The sequence below is a fragment of the Moschus berezovskii genome, chromosome 7 (genome assembly GCF_049115385.1).
Source record: "Moschus berezovskii isolate FMDL1 chromosome 7, NW_MosBer_1.0, whole genome shotgun sequence".
Lineage (NCBI taxonomy): Eukaryota > Metazoa > Chordata > Mammalia > Artiodactyla > Moschidae > Moschus > Moschus berezovskii.
Genome location: NC_142466.1, coordinates 58377489 through 58393306, shown reverse-complemented (window position 1 = coordinate 58393306; position 15818 = coordinate 58377489). Strand labels below are relative to the sequence as shown.

The 15818-nt window shown below is 44.5% G+C and overlaps 1 protein-coding gene across 2 annotated transcripts in view; it reads right to left on the bottom strand.

The window, feature by feature from the left end:
- OSTF1 (osteoclast stimulating factor 1) overlaps positions 1 to 15800 on the bottom strand; it is a 68523-nt gene extending 52723 nt beyond the window's left edge. The window contains exon 1 of one of the 2 annotated variants that reach the window (XM_055426901.2): positions 15535 to 15800. In XM_055426901.2, the coding sequence (XP_055282876.1) occupies positions 15535 to 15568 (34 nt within the window). In that variant the 5' untranslated portion in view covers positions 15569 to 15800. The remainder of the gene's footprint in view (positions 1 to 15534) is intronic. The other variant, XM_055426900.2, reaches the window with a different exon arrangement.
- Between the last annotated feature and the right edge of the window lie 18 nt (positions 15801 to 15818).

Genomic DNA, 15818 nt, shown 5'->3' with positions numbered 1-15818 from the left:
TCGGACACGACTGAGCGACTTCACTTTCACTTTTCACTTTCACACATTGGAGAAGGAAATGGCAACCCACTCCAGTGTTCTTGCCTGGAGAATCCCAGGGACGGGGCAGCCTGGTGGGCTTCCGTCTATGGGGACACACAGAGTCGGACATGACTGAAGTGACTTAGCAGCAGCAGCAGCAGATATGGGAAGAAGCAACAACAGGGAATATTTTCCAGAACCATAAAAGACTATTAAGACAGGTGGTCCAGACACTTTTGGCTACTGTTGAGTAAGGCCTAGACTAGTAACAGCAGATAGAGTGGCCTGTCAGTAAAATCTTTGCCAGACCCAGAAATGAGCATTCCCAGCACCAAGGGACAAAATGGTCATGAAATGCCCCCAAACCACAGTCAAATTTATGACCTTGAATGGGCCAAATTGGCACTTGTCATATGCCTCTGCAAGGACTAGGTCAATGGTCACTGCAGCCACTGACCTTCAACACACCCTGAAAGGAGTTCAGGGTGGAGATCAGAATTGAGACACACTGTGCGCTGGGAAAAACCAGCAGAACAGGCCTGCAGATAGATACTTTCAGGAGATTTTATGTGCCCAATTCTTGCATCTTCTCATATCTAGAAAAGCACTAAAATCATTAACAGTGACAGCTGCTTTGGCCATTAAGGAGAGAAATGTAACTGAAAGTCAAAATGGAATAGCAGTGGTTCAAATATTCACGGTAATACTAGGTGACATTATGGATGTGACTTCAGACAAGTCCTTGTATTGCTAAGAATTTGAGTCTTCTGAGCCATGTCAAACTTGAGACGCTACCAGCCATTCTCAAAACAATGTCTGCTAATAGCTGGTACGTGCAGTATTATGGTTTCAAGGTATCCTCTTGTAACTATTAAATTTTTAGAAAATGAAACTGCATTAGATCAGATATTAGCAGAAAAATGAGACATGTAGTGACCAATAGCTCCTGTTACATCGATGTTAATAGCACATCTGGAGTTAAAATCTACTTAGATAAAAGCAAACAATCGGCTACCTAGCTACATATAAGTCTCCCCAAGGTACATAGACTGGCTTTCAGGCTTACACTCCCAAATTCCTCAGGGAATGAGATTTATTTTGTCTATTAAAAATCTAGTTGTCACTCCTCCAACTACTTCTAACTGGGTCTTTTACACCAAAATGGAGTGCCAAGGGATTGAGATTTTAATCATACAAGGTTCAGATCCAAGACCTGGAACTCAGAAATATGACCAATTCAGTGCCTATTCTCCAAATTCAGGGACTGTGCCCAATTTTAGCAGGGAGTGGCCAGAGCCAATGTCATCCAGTTCCTTGAATTGAAATTGAGCAGGCTCTGTGGGGCTCCAGAATACAAATCCTTTCTGTGTCCCCTGATTCTTGTTTGTAGGATACAGGCTTCATTCAGCCTCTAGGGAAGATTTAAACAGTTGCTAGCCAGGGAAGGGAAGGGACACAGAAACAGGGAAGGAGCAGTTAAGTAGTGGTGCGGCCTTGGAGTAAGGTTCTAGTTCCTTCTCAAGGACTATGCATAACAATACTTTTGAGTTCTTCTGCAGGAACTAAGCCCCCATGCAGGTGGGGAACGGTAACTTCAGGCTGAGTGCTAGATTCCTGGAGCACTGCCCTATTACCTCACTACCAACCAATCTTAAAAAAGCCACACATCCTGCAGTCCCCAAATTTTGCCTTCCTTTTCAGGGCCCAGCAATGACCATCCTGTTGGGCCTCCTGTTTGGCTCTTGTTTTTGTCAACTGCTTACAAGGTTTACCTCTGACAGGGTCCAACAGTTTCAGGCTAAACTCCTGTTACTATGAGAGAGAATGCTGGTTTTGGGTGAAGACTACCTCAATTTAAGCCAGGTGGTGAGAAACTTCTACTCTACTAGGCAGGACTACTCCCACTCTCAACAGGAAGTCTTTGTAGAAGAGATCTCTACCTCAACTCCCAGGAAGTATATTGAGTATAAAGTCTCTCAGGGGGGAATTGTTAGGGCAACCACTAACTGAAACCACCCTCTAGCCAGACACCTAGTAACGACTTGCATGAGTTATCTTACAACAGGAGGTCCTAGTTAAGGAATACATAAGTAATAAGATACCACCAACTAGAATAATTTAGGAAAGGTTAAAAGGAGAAGACACCAGTCCATACATCCTACCAAACTCCTAGAATCCTTCTCGCTGGAAGCCACCTTGGCTCAGAGATGCACGTGCCATTAGGAAGGACCCTGAGTTAGAATGACTGGCCAGAAACAAACAGGAAACTAACCCCATTACCATAAAACCAGAGACTGCAAACCACGTGGCAGAGCAGTTCTCCTGGGTTCCCTTAACCTGCTGCTCTCTGCCCGGGCATCCCTTCCCCATAAAGTCTCTTGCTTTGTCAGCACATGCGTTTCCTTGGACAATTAATTTCTGAGGGTAGACAAGAGCCCACTTTTGGGCCCTGGAAGTGGTCTCCCTTCCTGCAACAATAATGGCCACATTTTGCGAGCGTCTTATTGGCATCCATGCATGCAGACCCCAGACACATTCCTGCAGAGCCACCCCAATGTTGCTTTCTAGGCAGGTGCAAGAAAAAAAAAAACAAAAAACACTCCACCATCCTGTGTAGCCAGAGACCTAAGTGAAATCACACCAGACCTAATTAAGAATATATGTCCCCATCCTAGCCCACTCACCATCCTCTCTCTCTCATAGAAATCTGAATTTATGAACTGCTCTTAAAAAGTATTTAACTCCTCCATGTTTTCATTACCATGGTACTGATCACTGGGAATAGCAGGGAGATGGGTAAGTGACTATCAAAAATGTCCCAGGGCTCTATAAAAAGCACAGGATGAAATTATGTAGAAATTTGAGGAATTATTTGAAAAGTCAGTCTAAGGCAATAGAGATTTAAAATCAGATTTAAAATCAACGAAAAACCTGAGGTCCAGAGGAGCTACCCCATGCCCAAGGTCAGGGGCGGCGGCCGAGAGGAGCTACCCCACGTCCAAGGAGCCATGGCTGCGTAGGCACAGGAGGGTCAAGAGGAGCTACTCCACGATCAAGGTCAGGAGGGGCAGCCATGAGGAGATACCCCTCGTCCAAGGTAAGAGAAACCCAAATAAGACGGTAGGTGTTGCGAGAGGCATCAGAGGGCAGACACACTGAAACCTTAATCACAGAAAACTAGCCAATCTGATCACATGGACCACAGCCTTGTCTAACTCAATGAAACTAAGCCATGCACTGTGGGGCCACCCAAGACGGGCGGGTCATGGTGGAGAGGTCGGACAGAATGTGGTCCACTGGAGAAGGAAATGGCAAACCACTTCAGTATTCTTGCCTTGAGAACCTCATGAACAGTATGAAAAGGCAAAATGATAGGATACTGAAAGAGGAACTCCCTGGGTCGGTAGGTGCCCAATATGCTACTGGAGATCAGTGGAGAAATAACTCCAGAAAGAATGAAGGGAAGGGGCCAAAGCAAAAACAATACCCAGTTGTTGATGTGACTGGTGATAGAAGCAAGGTCCGATGCTGTAAAGAGCAATATTGCATAGGAACCTGGAATGTTAGGTCCATGAATCAAAGCAAACTGGAAGTGCTCAAACAGGAAATGGCAAGGGTGAATGTCGACATTCTACGATCAGTGAACTTAAATGGACTGGAATGAGTGAATTTAACTCAGATGACCATTATATCTACTATAGTGGGCAGGAATCCCTTAGAAGAAATGGAGTAGCCATCATGGTCAACAAAAGAGTCCAAAATGCAGTACCTGGATGCAATCTCAAAAATGACAGAATGATCTCTGTTCATTTCCAAGGCAAACCATTCAATATCACAGTAATCCAAGCCTGTGCCCCAACCAGTAACGCTGAAGATGAAGTTGAATGGTACTATGAAGACCTACAAGAGCTTTTAGAACTAACACCCAAAAAAGATGTCCTTTTCATTATCAGTTCAGTTCAGTTCAGTCGCTCAGTTGTGTCCGACTCTTTGCGACCCCATGAATCACAGCACGCCAGGCCTCCCTGTCCATCATCAACTCCCGGAGTTCACTCAAACTCATGTCCATCGAGTCAGTGATGCCATCCAGCCATCTCATTCTCTGTCGTCCCTGTTTCCTCCCACCCCCAATCCCTCCTAGCATCAGACTCTTTTCCAGTGAGTCAACTCGTCGCATGAGGTGGCCAAAGTATTGCAGCTTCAGCTTCAGCATCAGTCCTTCCAATGAACACCTAGGATTGATCTCCTCCAGAATGGACTGGCTGGATCTCCTTGCAGTCCAAGGGACTCTCAAGAGTCTTCTCCAGCACCACAGTTCAAAAGCATCAATTCTTCGGTGATCAGCTTTCTTCACAGTCTTAGGGGACTGGAATACAAAAGTAGGAAGTCAAGAAATACCTGGAGTAACAGGCAAATTTGGGCTTAGAATACGGAATGAAGCAGGGCAAAGGCTAATAGAGTTTTGCCAAGAGAACGCACTGGTCATAGCAAACACCCTCTTTCAACAACACAAGAGAAGACTCTACACATGGACATCACCAGATGGTCAACACCGAAATCAGATTGATTATATTCTTCGCAGCCAAAGATGGAGAAGCTCTATACAGTTAGCAAGAACAAGACCAGGAGCTGACTGTGGCTCAGATCATGAACTCCGTACTGCCAAAGTCAGACTGAAATTGAAAAAAGTAGGGAAAACCACTGGACCATTCAGGTATGACCTAAATCAAATCCCTTATGATTATACAGTGGAAGTAAGAAATAGATTTAAGGGACTAGATATGATAGAGTGCCTGAGGTTGGTGACACTGTACAGGAGACAGAGCTCAAGACCATCCCCATAGAAAAGAAATGCAAAAAAGCAAAATGGCTCTCTGAGGAGGCTTTACAAATAGCTGTGAAAAGAAGAGAAGCGAAAAGCAAAGGAGAAAAGGAAAGATATAAGCATCTGAATACAGAGTTCCAAAGTATAGCAAGGAGAGAGAAGAAAGCCTTCCTCAGCGATCAATGCAAAGAAATAGAGGGAAACAACAGAATGGGAAAGACTAGAGATCTCTTCAAGAAAATTAGAGATACCAAAAACATTTCATGCAAAGATGGGCTCGATAAAGGACAAAAATGGTATGAATCTAACAGAAGCAGAAGATATTAAGAAGAGGTGGTAAGAATACACAGAAGAACTGTACAAAACAGAGCTTCACGACCCAGATAATAATGATGGTCTGATCACTCACCTAGAGCCAGACATCCTGGAATGTGAAGTCAAGTGGGCCTGAGAAAGCATCACTATGAACAAAGCTAGTGGAAGTGATGGAATTCCAGTTGAGCTATTTCAAATCCTGAAAGATGATGCTGTGAAAGTGCTGCACTCAATATGCCAGCAAATTTGGAAAACTCAGCCGTGGCCACAGGACTGCAAAAGGTCAGTTTTCATTCCAATCCCAAAGAAAAGCAATGCCAAAGAATGCTCAAACTACCGCACAATTGCACTCATCTCACACGCTAGTAAAGTCATGCTCAAAATTCTCCAAGCCAGGCTTCAGCAATATATGAACCATGAACTTCCAGATGTTCAATCTGGTTTTAGAAAAGGCAGAGGAACCAGAGATCAATTGCCAACCTCCACTGGACCATCGAAAAACCAAAAGTGTTCCAAAAAAACATCTGTTTCTGCTTTATTGACTATACCAAAGCCTTTGACCGTATGGACCACAATAAACTGTGGGAAATTCTGAAAGAGATGGGAATATCAGACCACCTGACCTGCCTCTTGAGAAACCTATATGCAGGTTAGGAAGCAACAGTTAGAACTGGACATGGAACAACAGACTGGTTCCAAATAGAAAAAGGAGTACTTCAAGGCTGCATATTGTCACCCTGCTTATTTAACTTATATGCAGAGTACATCATGAGTAACGCTAGGCTGGAAGAAGCACAAGCTGGAATCAAGATTGCCGGGAGAAATATCAGTAACCTCAGATATGCAGATGACACCACCCTTATGGCAGAAAGTGAAGAGCAACTAAAGAGTCTCTTGAGGAAAGTGAAAGAGGAGAGTGAAAAAGTTGGCTTAAAGCTCAACATTCAGAAAACTAAGATCATGGCATCTGGTCCCATTACTTCACGTGAAATAGATGGGGAAACAGTGTCAGACTTTATTTTGGGGGGCTCCAAAATCACTGCATATGGTGATTGCAGCCATGAAATTAAAAGACGTTTACGCCTTGGAAGGAAAGTTATGACCAACCTAGATAGCATATTAAAAAGCAGAGACATTACTTTGCCAACAAAGGTCCGTCTAGTCAAAGCTATGGTTTCTCCAGTGGTCATGTATGGATGTGAGAGTTGGACTGTGAAGAAAGCTGATCGCCGAAGAATTGATGCTTTTGAACTGTGGTGCTGGAGAAGACACTTGAGAGTCCCTTGGACTGCAAGGAGATCCAACCAGTCCATTCGACAGGAGATCAGTGCTGCGTATTCATTGGAAGGACTGATGCTAAAGCTGAAACTCCAATACTTTGGCCACTTCATTTGAAGAGTTGACTCATTGGAAAAGACCCTGATGCTGGGAATGATTAGGGACAGGAGGAGAAGGGGACAACAGAGGATGAGATGGCTGCATGGCATCACCGACTCAATGGACATGAGTTTGAGCAGACTCCGGGAGTTGGTGATGGACAGGGAGGCCTGGCGTGCTGCGGTTCATGGGGTCACAGAGAGATGGACACGACTTAGTGACTGTACTGAACTGAACTGAACTGAGAGTAGTCTATGGACTGACTTATCAAAGTGACCTAATAAGTTAATTTAAAAAAAAACCTGAGATCAGAATTTCACTCCAAAGCTAACGTTCATTTCCCATTACTATATTCTGCCTCTCTCCCCTCCAAGAGTTTGGTCTTAGAACACCCTAATTAGCCCATGTTTATGCCTAAATTCCTATCAGTAACAACTAGTTCATCTGAAAAAGTAATTTCTCTCTCAGGAATCTTGTTTTTAGCTTGTTTTTTAATGCAAGCACTTTGGGGAAGATGATTCTGATAAATCAATGATTTGTTTAACACCGCAGGTAAATCTGCTCATCGGATGTGAAGCAGTGAGTTTATTATCAGAGGCCCACGGAACTGAGAAAAGAGGAAGCCAAGTGTCAGGTGATGTCAGTGACAAAAACTGGGATGCTCCTGGGCAAGATATTGTTGTAAGCTTCTCTGGTCATGTGGCCTTGGTCCCCAAATCAGAGCTCCAACAACAACAGACTATGGCACTCAGGCCTACCAAAGGTTAGGTCTAAAGAAGGATGGACACCCAGTGGGAAATCCGTCTAAGATCAGATATAGGCCCATGCCAATCTTAAGGTCACAGCATTTTGGAAAGGCTCAGTGTGTTAGCCAAAGGGCCATATAATAGGGAACGTGTGTCCAAGCAAGCTAAAGACAAGGGTTCAGGGCAGACCAAGCAGCATACATCCCAGTGCCAGTCAACAAGAGAGTGCCTGGTTAGATGTCAAAACATCAGAGAGATCCAGTGCCAACCAAGAATCACGAAATGAGCAGGAACCCATTGTGGAGAACAGAGCTCCAACTAAGTCAGTGTCAAGTCCTAGGGACTATTTAGAGACTCAATATTTAGGTATAAACTTGGACCCTCCTGAGTAGGAAGAGCCTAGGCAAGAACTAGAAGCAGCTCTATTGATGGGACAGGCTCCCTGAAGGAGGAAGTGGGCGGTCACCATAAGCACTGACTCCACTCAACAGCTCTTCTTAATGTACACCCAGGATGTGATTAGCTCCCTGGGTGACTGCGATATAGAACCTGAGTTCTGAGGAATAAAAGAGAATGATTTATTCCTCAACAGAAAAACTAGGCTGAAAACAATCTCGGGTGTGATATACTGTTCAGAAACTAACTTTGGAGGGAATGGTGTTTGTTGCTGTTTCTCAGACAGGTTTCTTGTCTGAAACACCAGTAAGAATACCTTCCGTTTAGGTCCTCCCAGGGCTACTTGACCTGTATTCAGGTCAGGAAGCAACCATTAGAACCGGATATGGAACAACGGATTGATTAAAAACTGGGTAGGAGGATGTCAAGGCTGTATATTGTCACCCTGCTTATTTAACTTATATGTAGAGCACATCATGCAAAATGTCGGGCTGGATGAAGCACAAGCTAGAATCAAGACTGCCAGAAGAAATATCAACAACCTCAGATACGCAGATGATACCACTCTAATGGCAGAAAATGAACAGAAACTAAACAGCCTCTTGATAAGGGTGAAAGGAGTGAAAAAGCTGGCTTAAAACTCAACATTCAAAAAACTAAGATCATGGCATCCGGTCCCAATACCTCATGGCAAACAGATGGGGAAACAGTGGAAACAGGGACAGATTTTATTTTCTTGGGCTCCAAAATTACTGCAGACATGAAATTAAAAGACATTTATTCCTTGGAAGAAAACCTATGATAAATCTAAACAGCGTATTAAAAAACAGAGGCATCACTTTGCTGACAAAGGCCCATATAAGTAAAAGCTATGGTTTTTCCAGTAGTCATGTATGGATGTGAGAGCTGGACCATAAAGAAGACTGAATGCTGAAGAACTGATGCTTTTGAACTGTGGAGCTGGAGAAGACTCTTGAGAGTCCCTGGGACTGCAAGGAGATACAACCAGTCAATCCTAAAGGAAATTAACCCCGAATGTTCATTAGAAGGACTGATGCTGAAGCTGAAACTCAAATACTCTGGACACCTGATGTGAAGAACCAACTCTTTGGAAAAGACCCTGATGCTGGGAAAGATTGAGGTCAGCAGGAGAAGGGTGCCACTGAAGATGGGATGGTTGGATGGCATCACCGACTCCATGGACATGAATCTGAACAAACTCTGGGAGATAGCGGAGGACAGAAGAGCCTGGTGTGATGCAGTCCATGGAGTCACAAACAGTCGGACACAGCTGAATGAATGAACAACAACAGGGCTACTGTCAACAAACTTACACAGACTCATCAAAACAATAGGCCCCAAAATCAGCCCCCAAACCCTGTAAACCTGCACAGACAACAATTTAAAGAGAGTCCTAAGAGTCTGATTTCCAAGAAAAGAAATATGAGACTCTGTGGAATCTTCCACATCTGGACTCTGGAGACACCTGCCAACTGTGCCAAAAAAACCTGGAGGGTCTTCTCTCAGCCTAGCATTTCTCATCTGTGCTCACAGAACTGGAATTTGGAGGGAATCCTCTCCATAAGCATGGATTGGGTCAAGACATTTCTAGAAGATACAGCCACCCCAGAACACTCTCCAGGTGGAAGTCACACAAGTATCATACCAGTGGGTTGAATCAAGTCTGTCCTCATAGACGAGCGAATCCTGACGGAGACGCCCTGAATTTCCCAGAACCCAGCAAAAACCCTGAGTCAGGGATGTCAGAAAGGCTCTCAGGGCTGTTTTCAGATCACTGTAAGAGGCTGGAGGCAGATCCTCCAGCAAGAGAAAAGACCTGGTCTAGACACCCAAGAGTCAGTTTCTAGAGTCTCCCTTAATTTGAATTCAAACTGTTTTCAGGCTCCCTGGGAAACAGGAGCACCAGACGAGGAAAGAACCACCAGATTCCTCCCCTCCAGGGACCCCAACCTCTCACCACTCCACCGTCCCCTCTGTGGCTTGCCACTGCTGCCACCACCTCCACCCCTGGCTTGTCTTACACAAGTGCCTGAGTGGGGGCTTCCTCACTGTTCTGTCCACCCAGCAGCAACTGAAGCCAGGCACCGACCTCTTCCACTTCCTCTCAAAGATACTGTCATGCCCTCGGCCCTGACCCTTGCCCAGTGAAGAACAGTCTGTCTGCTTGCCTGCTGATGCAGTGCTCTGCTGGGTCCTATGCAGGCCCCTCAGGCCTCCTGGCTTCTTGGCCTCTGGCTGACAGGGCTGCCCAGGTCCACTACTCCTTCCTCCCAATCTGCAACTTGTACCCCCTCTGACCTGTTGCCCCTAATAAATTCAAGTTCACACGGGGGCAGCAGGAGGTGGAGACAGGGGTGAGAATGAGTACATTCTTTGGGTCCAAGAATATAAAACCAAAGCAATTTATCAAATTCTAAGGAAGCTAACAAGTTTTAAAATGCTCATCAAAATGCACAAATACGGAACTCTCCCCTAACTCTTACCCTGAGAGTAAGTTGAGGGATGTGCCTCGTAACTTTCTAAAAATTCTACAGATACTCAAACATTGAGTGGGAAACAACTGGCAAAAATTAATAAAAAGGAGGAGGCCTCAGCAGCCCCACAGTGGCTTGTGTGAGTGAGCTGAAGCTGTGGCCCTTTTCAACTCACGCCTGGAAACTAACCACCCACAGCTCTTGTTAACACTGACAAACTGATAAGCACAGGAGTAGACGGTTCACATGTGGACATTCAAATGCTCACTTTCTGTGTGGAGCAATAATGTTTTTCACAAACTGCGACACTAGGCAAAAGGCTTTCTCTTTAATTTGGGACAAATTTCTTCAGTTCACAGTTCCGCATCAAATACCCCTGGCTTCTGGAAGAGAAGCTCAGGCCCTGTGCAGTCAAGCAAACGTGGACAGGCCATCGTGTCAAGTTATTTCATTTCTCCACATGTCAAACGACTTCCCTCTTTTCTGCCTACTAAATTCTTACGCAGCATTGGAGACCCTGCTTAAATTTTCCCTCTTCAGCAACAACCTCTCAGCGTCTTCAAGCTCCTTGCCTTTTCCTTGTAGCCCTCTAGCCACACTTTGATAATATCTTCTATCACATGGCAATTTTTCTGTGTAAGGCGTGCTCAAACATTTTGGGTAGGAAAGTAAATTAGAACTACCTCTTTGGGAGAGCATTTTGGAAATGTCTGTGAATGTGGCAATGTATTAATACATACCCTCTGGCACAACAATCCCACTGCCGGGACTCTGTCCTGTGTATACACTCACACGTGTAAGCAACAAGGCTGTTGTAACACTATTTGCTATAACAGAAGAAATGACTGAAGCGTGGTTCATGGGTTTGGTTAAATAAATACAATAGAGTACTAGAAAGCTGTTCAAATGAGTCAAAAATCTCTCTCTATACTGGTATCTGAAACTATTTTCCCAAGCTCATTAATTTGTTTGCTAATGTTTTTTCCCCAGCTTTACTGAAGTATGAATGAAATAACAAATGAATACAGACTTTGACTTAATAGTTCAAATCAGCCCACTAAAAGGGTGTGTCTGTCCCCCTCTCTCTCCTTCTTCCCAAGCCCATGTATTTTGTTTCCCATGGCCATTACGCAAGTGAAGACAAATTTGGCAATGATTTTCACTGGACTTGAGGTATGAGATGTAGGGGATCAGAAAATGTCACCCCAAGACGTAAAGATGGGTCAAAGGATGTTGAATGAGATTTGGACTAGAATCCTCTCATTCTAAGCAAGTCTGATAACCTTCCCATGTGGCCGGAAGCCTGATGCCTGTCTGACCTTGACTAATTCTTTTAAATGGCTTATTGATTTTGGTGATGGAAGTAAAGCGGCCTAAATATTTCAGTGTCTTGGGAAAATAAATTCAAGGGGCTTTGAAGAAGCAAATGTCAATGTTTTGGGTTCTTTCATATTTACAGTAAAAACATCATAAAACTTCAAAGATGTCACACATATGCTGCTTATATAACACCTTTGAGAGGGAAAAGGTTTTCATCTAAAATGATCTGAAGTTTTGTATAATTTTTTCCTCTCTGAATAAATGAATCAGTTAAAGCTATCACTAGATGACAGCTAGGGACGATTTTTATACTTTCATTTATTTATTTATTGTTCTCGGTACTACAGTTTCCAAATTTTCTATAACAAAAACATATTACTTCCTTTTTTAGCTATAAGATTTTATTAAGCAAAATGGATAAGTCAACCATCCAATTGTAGATAGGTGACAATCTAAGATATTTTCTGGAGATACCTAAATCTCCCCGGTTAGTTTCAAGAGTGTCAGGGACAAGTTCTTACTTTATTGTTCCTTGGAGCCCCAGGGTCTAGCACAGGGCTTAAAATATAAGCTGCATGTATTAAGAAGTGTCTCAGTTCAGTTCAGTCACTCAGTCATGTCTGACTCTTTGCGACCCCATGAATTGCAGTACGCCAGGCCTCCCTGTCCATCACCAACTCCCGGAGTTCACTCAACCTCATGAGCATCGAGTTGGTGATGCCATCCAGCCATCTCATCCTCTGTCGTCCCCTTCTCCTCCTGCCCCTAATCCCTCCCAGCATCAGGGTCTTTTCCAATGAGTCAACTCTTCTCATGATGTGGCCAACGTATTGGAGTTTCAGCTTTAGCATCAGTCCTTCCAATGAACACCCAGGACTGGTCTCCTTTAGGATGGACTGGTTGGATTTCCTTGAAGTCCAAGGGACTCGCAAGAGTCTTCTCCAGCACCACAGTTCAAAAGCATTAGTAAACGAATTTTAGATATGGCCACTAACCCAAACTCTGGTATAACTTCAGGAAGGTAAGAAAGGAAATGAAGTGGCAGGGCTCTCCTGCCAGCAGCTGACTAGGACTCTGAAAGAACATTCCTTTGGAAAATGGTACCCCTACTGAATATACGCCAATCACCCTGACAGATACATCAGCCCACATTATAGCTAAATGTCCACTGCTACTAAAACCTTCCCGAAGTCCTCTGTCCTCCTTCACCTAGCTCTCCTCATTGCCACACTGCCTCTGAAATTGAACCATGCTGCTTCGCCTGGATCTTGCACTGCGGGAAGCTGTAAAGACCAGCATTATGACGTCCTACTTGTGTTTCTTGTAGAAATGTCCAGTCCACTGCAATACTTAAAGAGAACCCACCCATGAGAACTTCATTTCAGATCTCACTACCACTGTAATTACTCTTCTCAGAGCAAGTAATACATTTTAATTTTATGAAAACTGCGAATCTTAGTAATTGATCTGTTCTCTCTCTCTGCCTGAAGCAGAGAGCCAAATCTACAGGCCTTCTTTAGAAACTTTGCTGCTGCTGCTGCTGCTAAGTCACTTCAGTCGTGTCCGACTCTGTGTGACCCCATAGACGGCAGCCCATCAGGCTCCCCCGTCCCTGGGATTCTCCAGGCAAGAACACTGGAGTGGGTTGCCATTTCCTTCTCTTACAAAATGCATGTCTGTAAGATAACTTTCTCTCCAGTTTCCTGTTATTATTTTTCCCTCCCTCTATAGGACCCCACTTCCTGCATCTTTTTTTTTTCAAGTCTCATTCAGGATGAGGCAGGGGTGTAAACAAACCAAGAAGCTAAGAATTAAATACACCCTGCCCTCCAATTCCAAAGGACAAGAAAGTAAATGTCAGCACCACCCTTCTTGCTGCTACAGCCAAGGGGTGCGTTTGTGATGAGAAAAGTCTGACTGAGGACCAGAGACACTTTCCTTTCCACTTCCTGCCAACTAGGAAGGTAAAAAAAGTTAAAGTACACATGATGACAGGAGTTAATGGTATGCTTTGATGTAAAGCATAGTAACATCATGGTTAAGAGCTCAGACTCGGGGGCCAAACTGCCTGGGTTCTAATTCTGCCCACTCCTCTCCACTCAGCGGCTAATCTTGGGCACGTTAACTTGACCTTTCTTGACGTAGCTTCATTTCCGCATCTGTGAAATGGGAACAATACAGGTACTGACCTCATAGGGTTATTGTGAGAGGTAAATGAGATAATACACGGAAAGTGCTTAGATCAGTGCCTGGCACACTGCAAACGAGAGCCAGGACTATAATAGGCCCCTTCTGTTTTCAACTAAGCCAGGCCACACAAAGTTTCAAGTTGGATTAAAAGTAATATTTCTCACTGCAAATTAGTACACTGACAGATTATTTCTAGGGTCATCTTATTTTAGCTTGGATCTCATTTACAAATCAATGTGGAGTCTGAATAGTAGTCATTTTTAACCATTTGCTTTCTGATTTACTAAACAGAAGGAGAAAGCAATAGGGTCAGACAACAAAAATGGTTCCTGAGTGTATTTCTAACTGGTCACAGTGTGATCCCTAAACCACACCCACGTAAATACACAAAAACCCATCACCTCTGTGCCCCTCCAGCTGTAGCACAGACGTCACTGAATGTCTAGAGACGAAAAATCTCATGAATGGCTTCTCAGGACCTTCTTTGAAATAAAATACTCTGTTCAGTTATCAAAGAATAACTCTGCTGTGTTGATTACTTGAGGTCCTGATTTATACATGGGTTTAGAAAGCTGCCATTTTCCACAAATGCACTTGGAAGGCAAATTCCTCATCAGACTCTATTTCTAAAGAAACACTGAGCCCAATCCTAGCCATGCCCCACCTTTGCTCACACCAGAGCCAAAGTCACACCCGGTCCACCAAAATTCAAGTTCCAGGTGACTATGTCATATATTGCGAGTGTGTACAGAATTTTCAAATAAAATGACTTGAAACTACCACTGCATGATGGTGAAGAAAGAAAACTGGATGAGATGAAAGTTGAATAGCTTGACTAAAGTTTAGAAAAATCAAGAAAAAAACCAATCACTGAAACGACTCTCTCCTAATCAAGGTTATTTTGAAACTGGATGTAAATAGATACATTTCAGCCTGTAATATACTGAAGTTACCTGAGATCAGGAAGAAAAAAGCTGAGAGTATGTCAGAGCCATTTCTCTTCCATTTCCTACGTTTTCTGTAATCACCTACCCAATGAAGGCATGAGTTTATTCCAGAATCGAACTGAAATGCGTCAGTTCCTTTTAAATTCCTCTTTCTCCGTGTCCCAGAAAATACTCTAGGAATCGAAGAAGAAATGAACAAGGAACATTCGCCAAGCTGCTTTGAGGAAATCTCACCCTTTCCAGTTTAACTCGACAAACTCACAGAGGGAGTGAAGCAAAGGACTTGTACAGCACTATAAAGTGACACATACCGAATAGTAATAACTGAGATTATCCCGCCGCAGCCTAGATTCTTCTAGTCAGGAGCTCAACTACAGTTTCCTAAACGCTTTTCCCAAGATCTTAAGGTCAATTTGAGGCTCCCCTCTAAAGTCCCAAAGGAGACTCGCTCACCCACCCCACCCTATAAGCAGCGCACTTCCCGTTCGCTTTGGCCGGTCAAGAACTTGACAGTGACACACAGTGAAGGAAAAGAAAAAAAAGAGGAAGTGGCTGAAGAAAAAACCATTTCAAGACTTTTTTTTTCCCCTAAGGGAGATCAATGGCCCTGTCTTCCAGGAAAGCGTCAAATGGGACGTAGCCATCACATCGATGGGAAAGTTGCAGCGAATGACAACGCTGAAAAACCGAGGGCGACTCCTCTTTAAAAATGAAAATTTTTAAATTCCTCGAAAATCTTCTTGCGATCTGCATCCTGGAGCGAACGCAACAACTCCCACCCTGGTGGGTGGATCGCGAAAGCGAGGCTCGGGGCCGGGTACGTGCCTACCCTGCCCTGCCAAGGGGCAGACGGAGCGCGGGGCACCGCGGCCGGCCCGGGATCCCGCGAGCGCCTCCCTTACCTGGTTTGACTGGTTTGGGTGGCGGCTTCGACATCTCTCTTCCTGGAGCGGCTGATTCTGAAGACCACGCACGAAAAGTCAACCAAACGCGCCTCCAGCCGACACTCTGAGCGGCTCAGTTTCTTTTTGTCTGCTTTGCAGCGGAGCGCCTTCAGGGACCTGTGTCTGCTCCCGGCAGCCGGACAAGCCGAGGCAGGCAAGGCGGCTCAGCGAGGTGCCCCGCCCCGTGGCCGACCGAGCTGTCCGGAGCGCGCGGCCCCGCAGACGAGGAAGTGGCCGCCGCC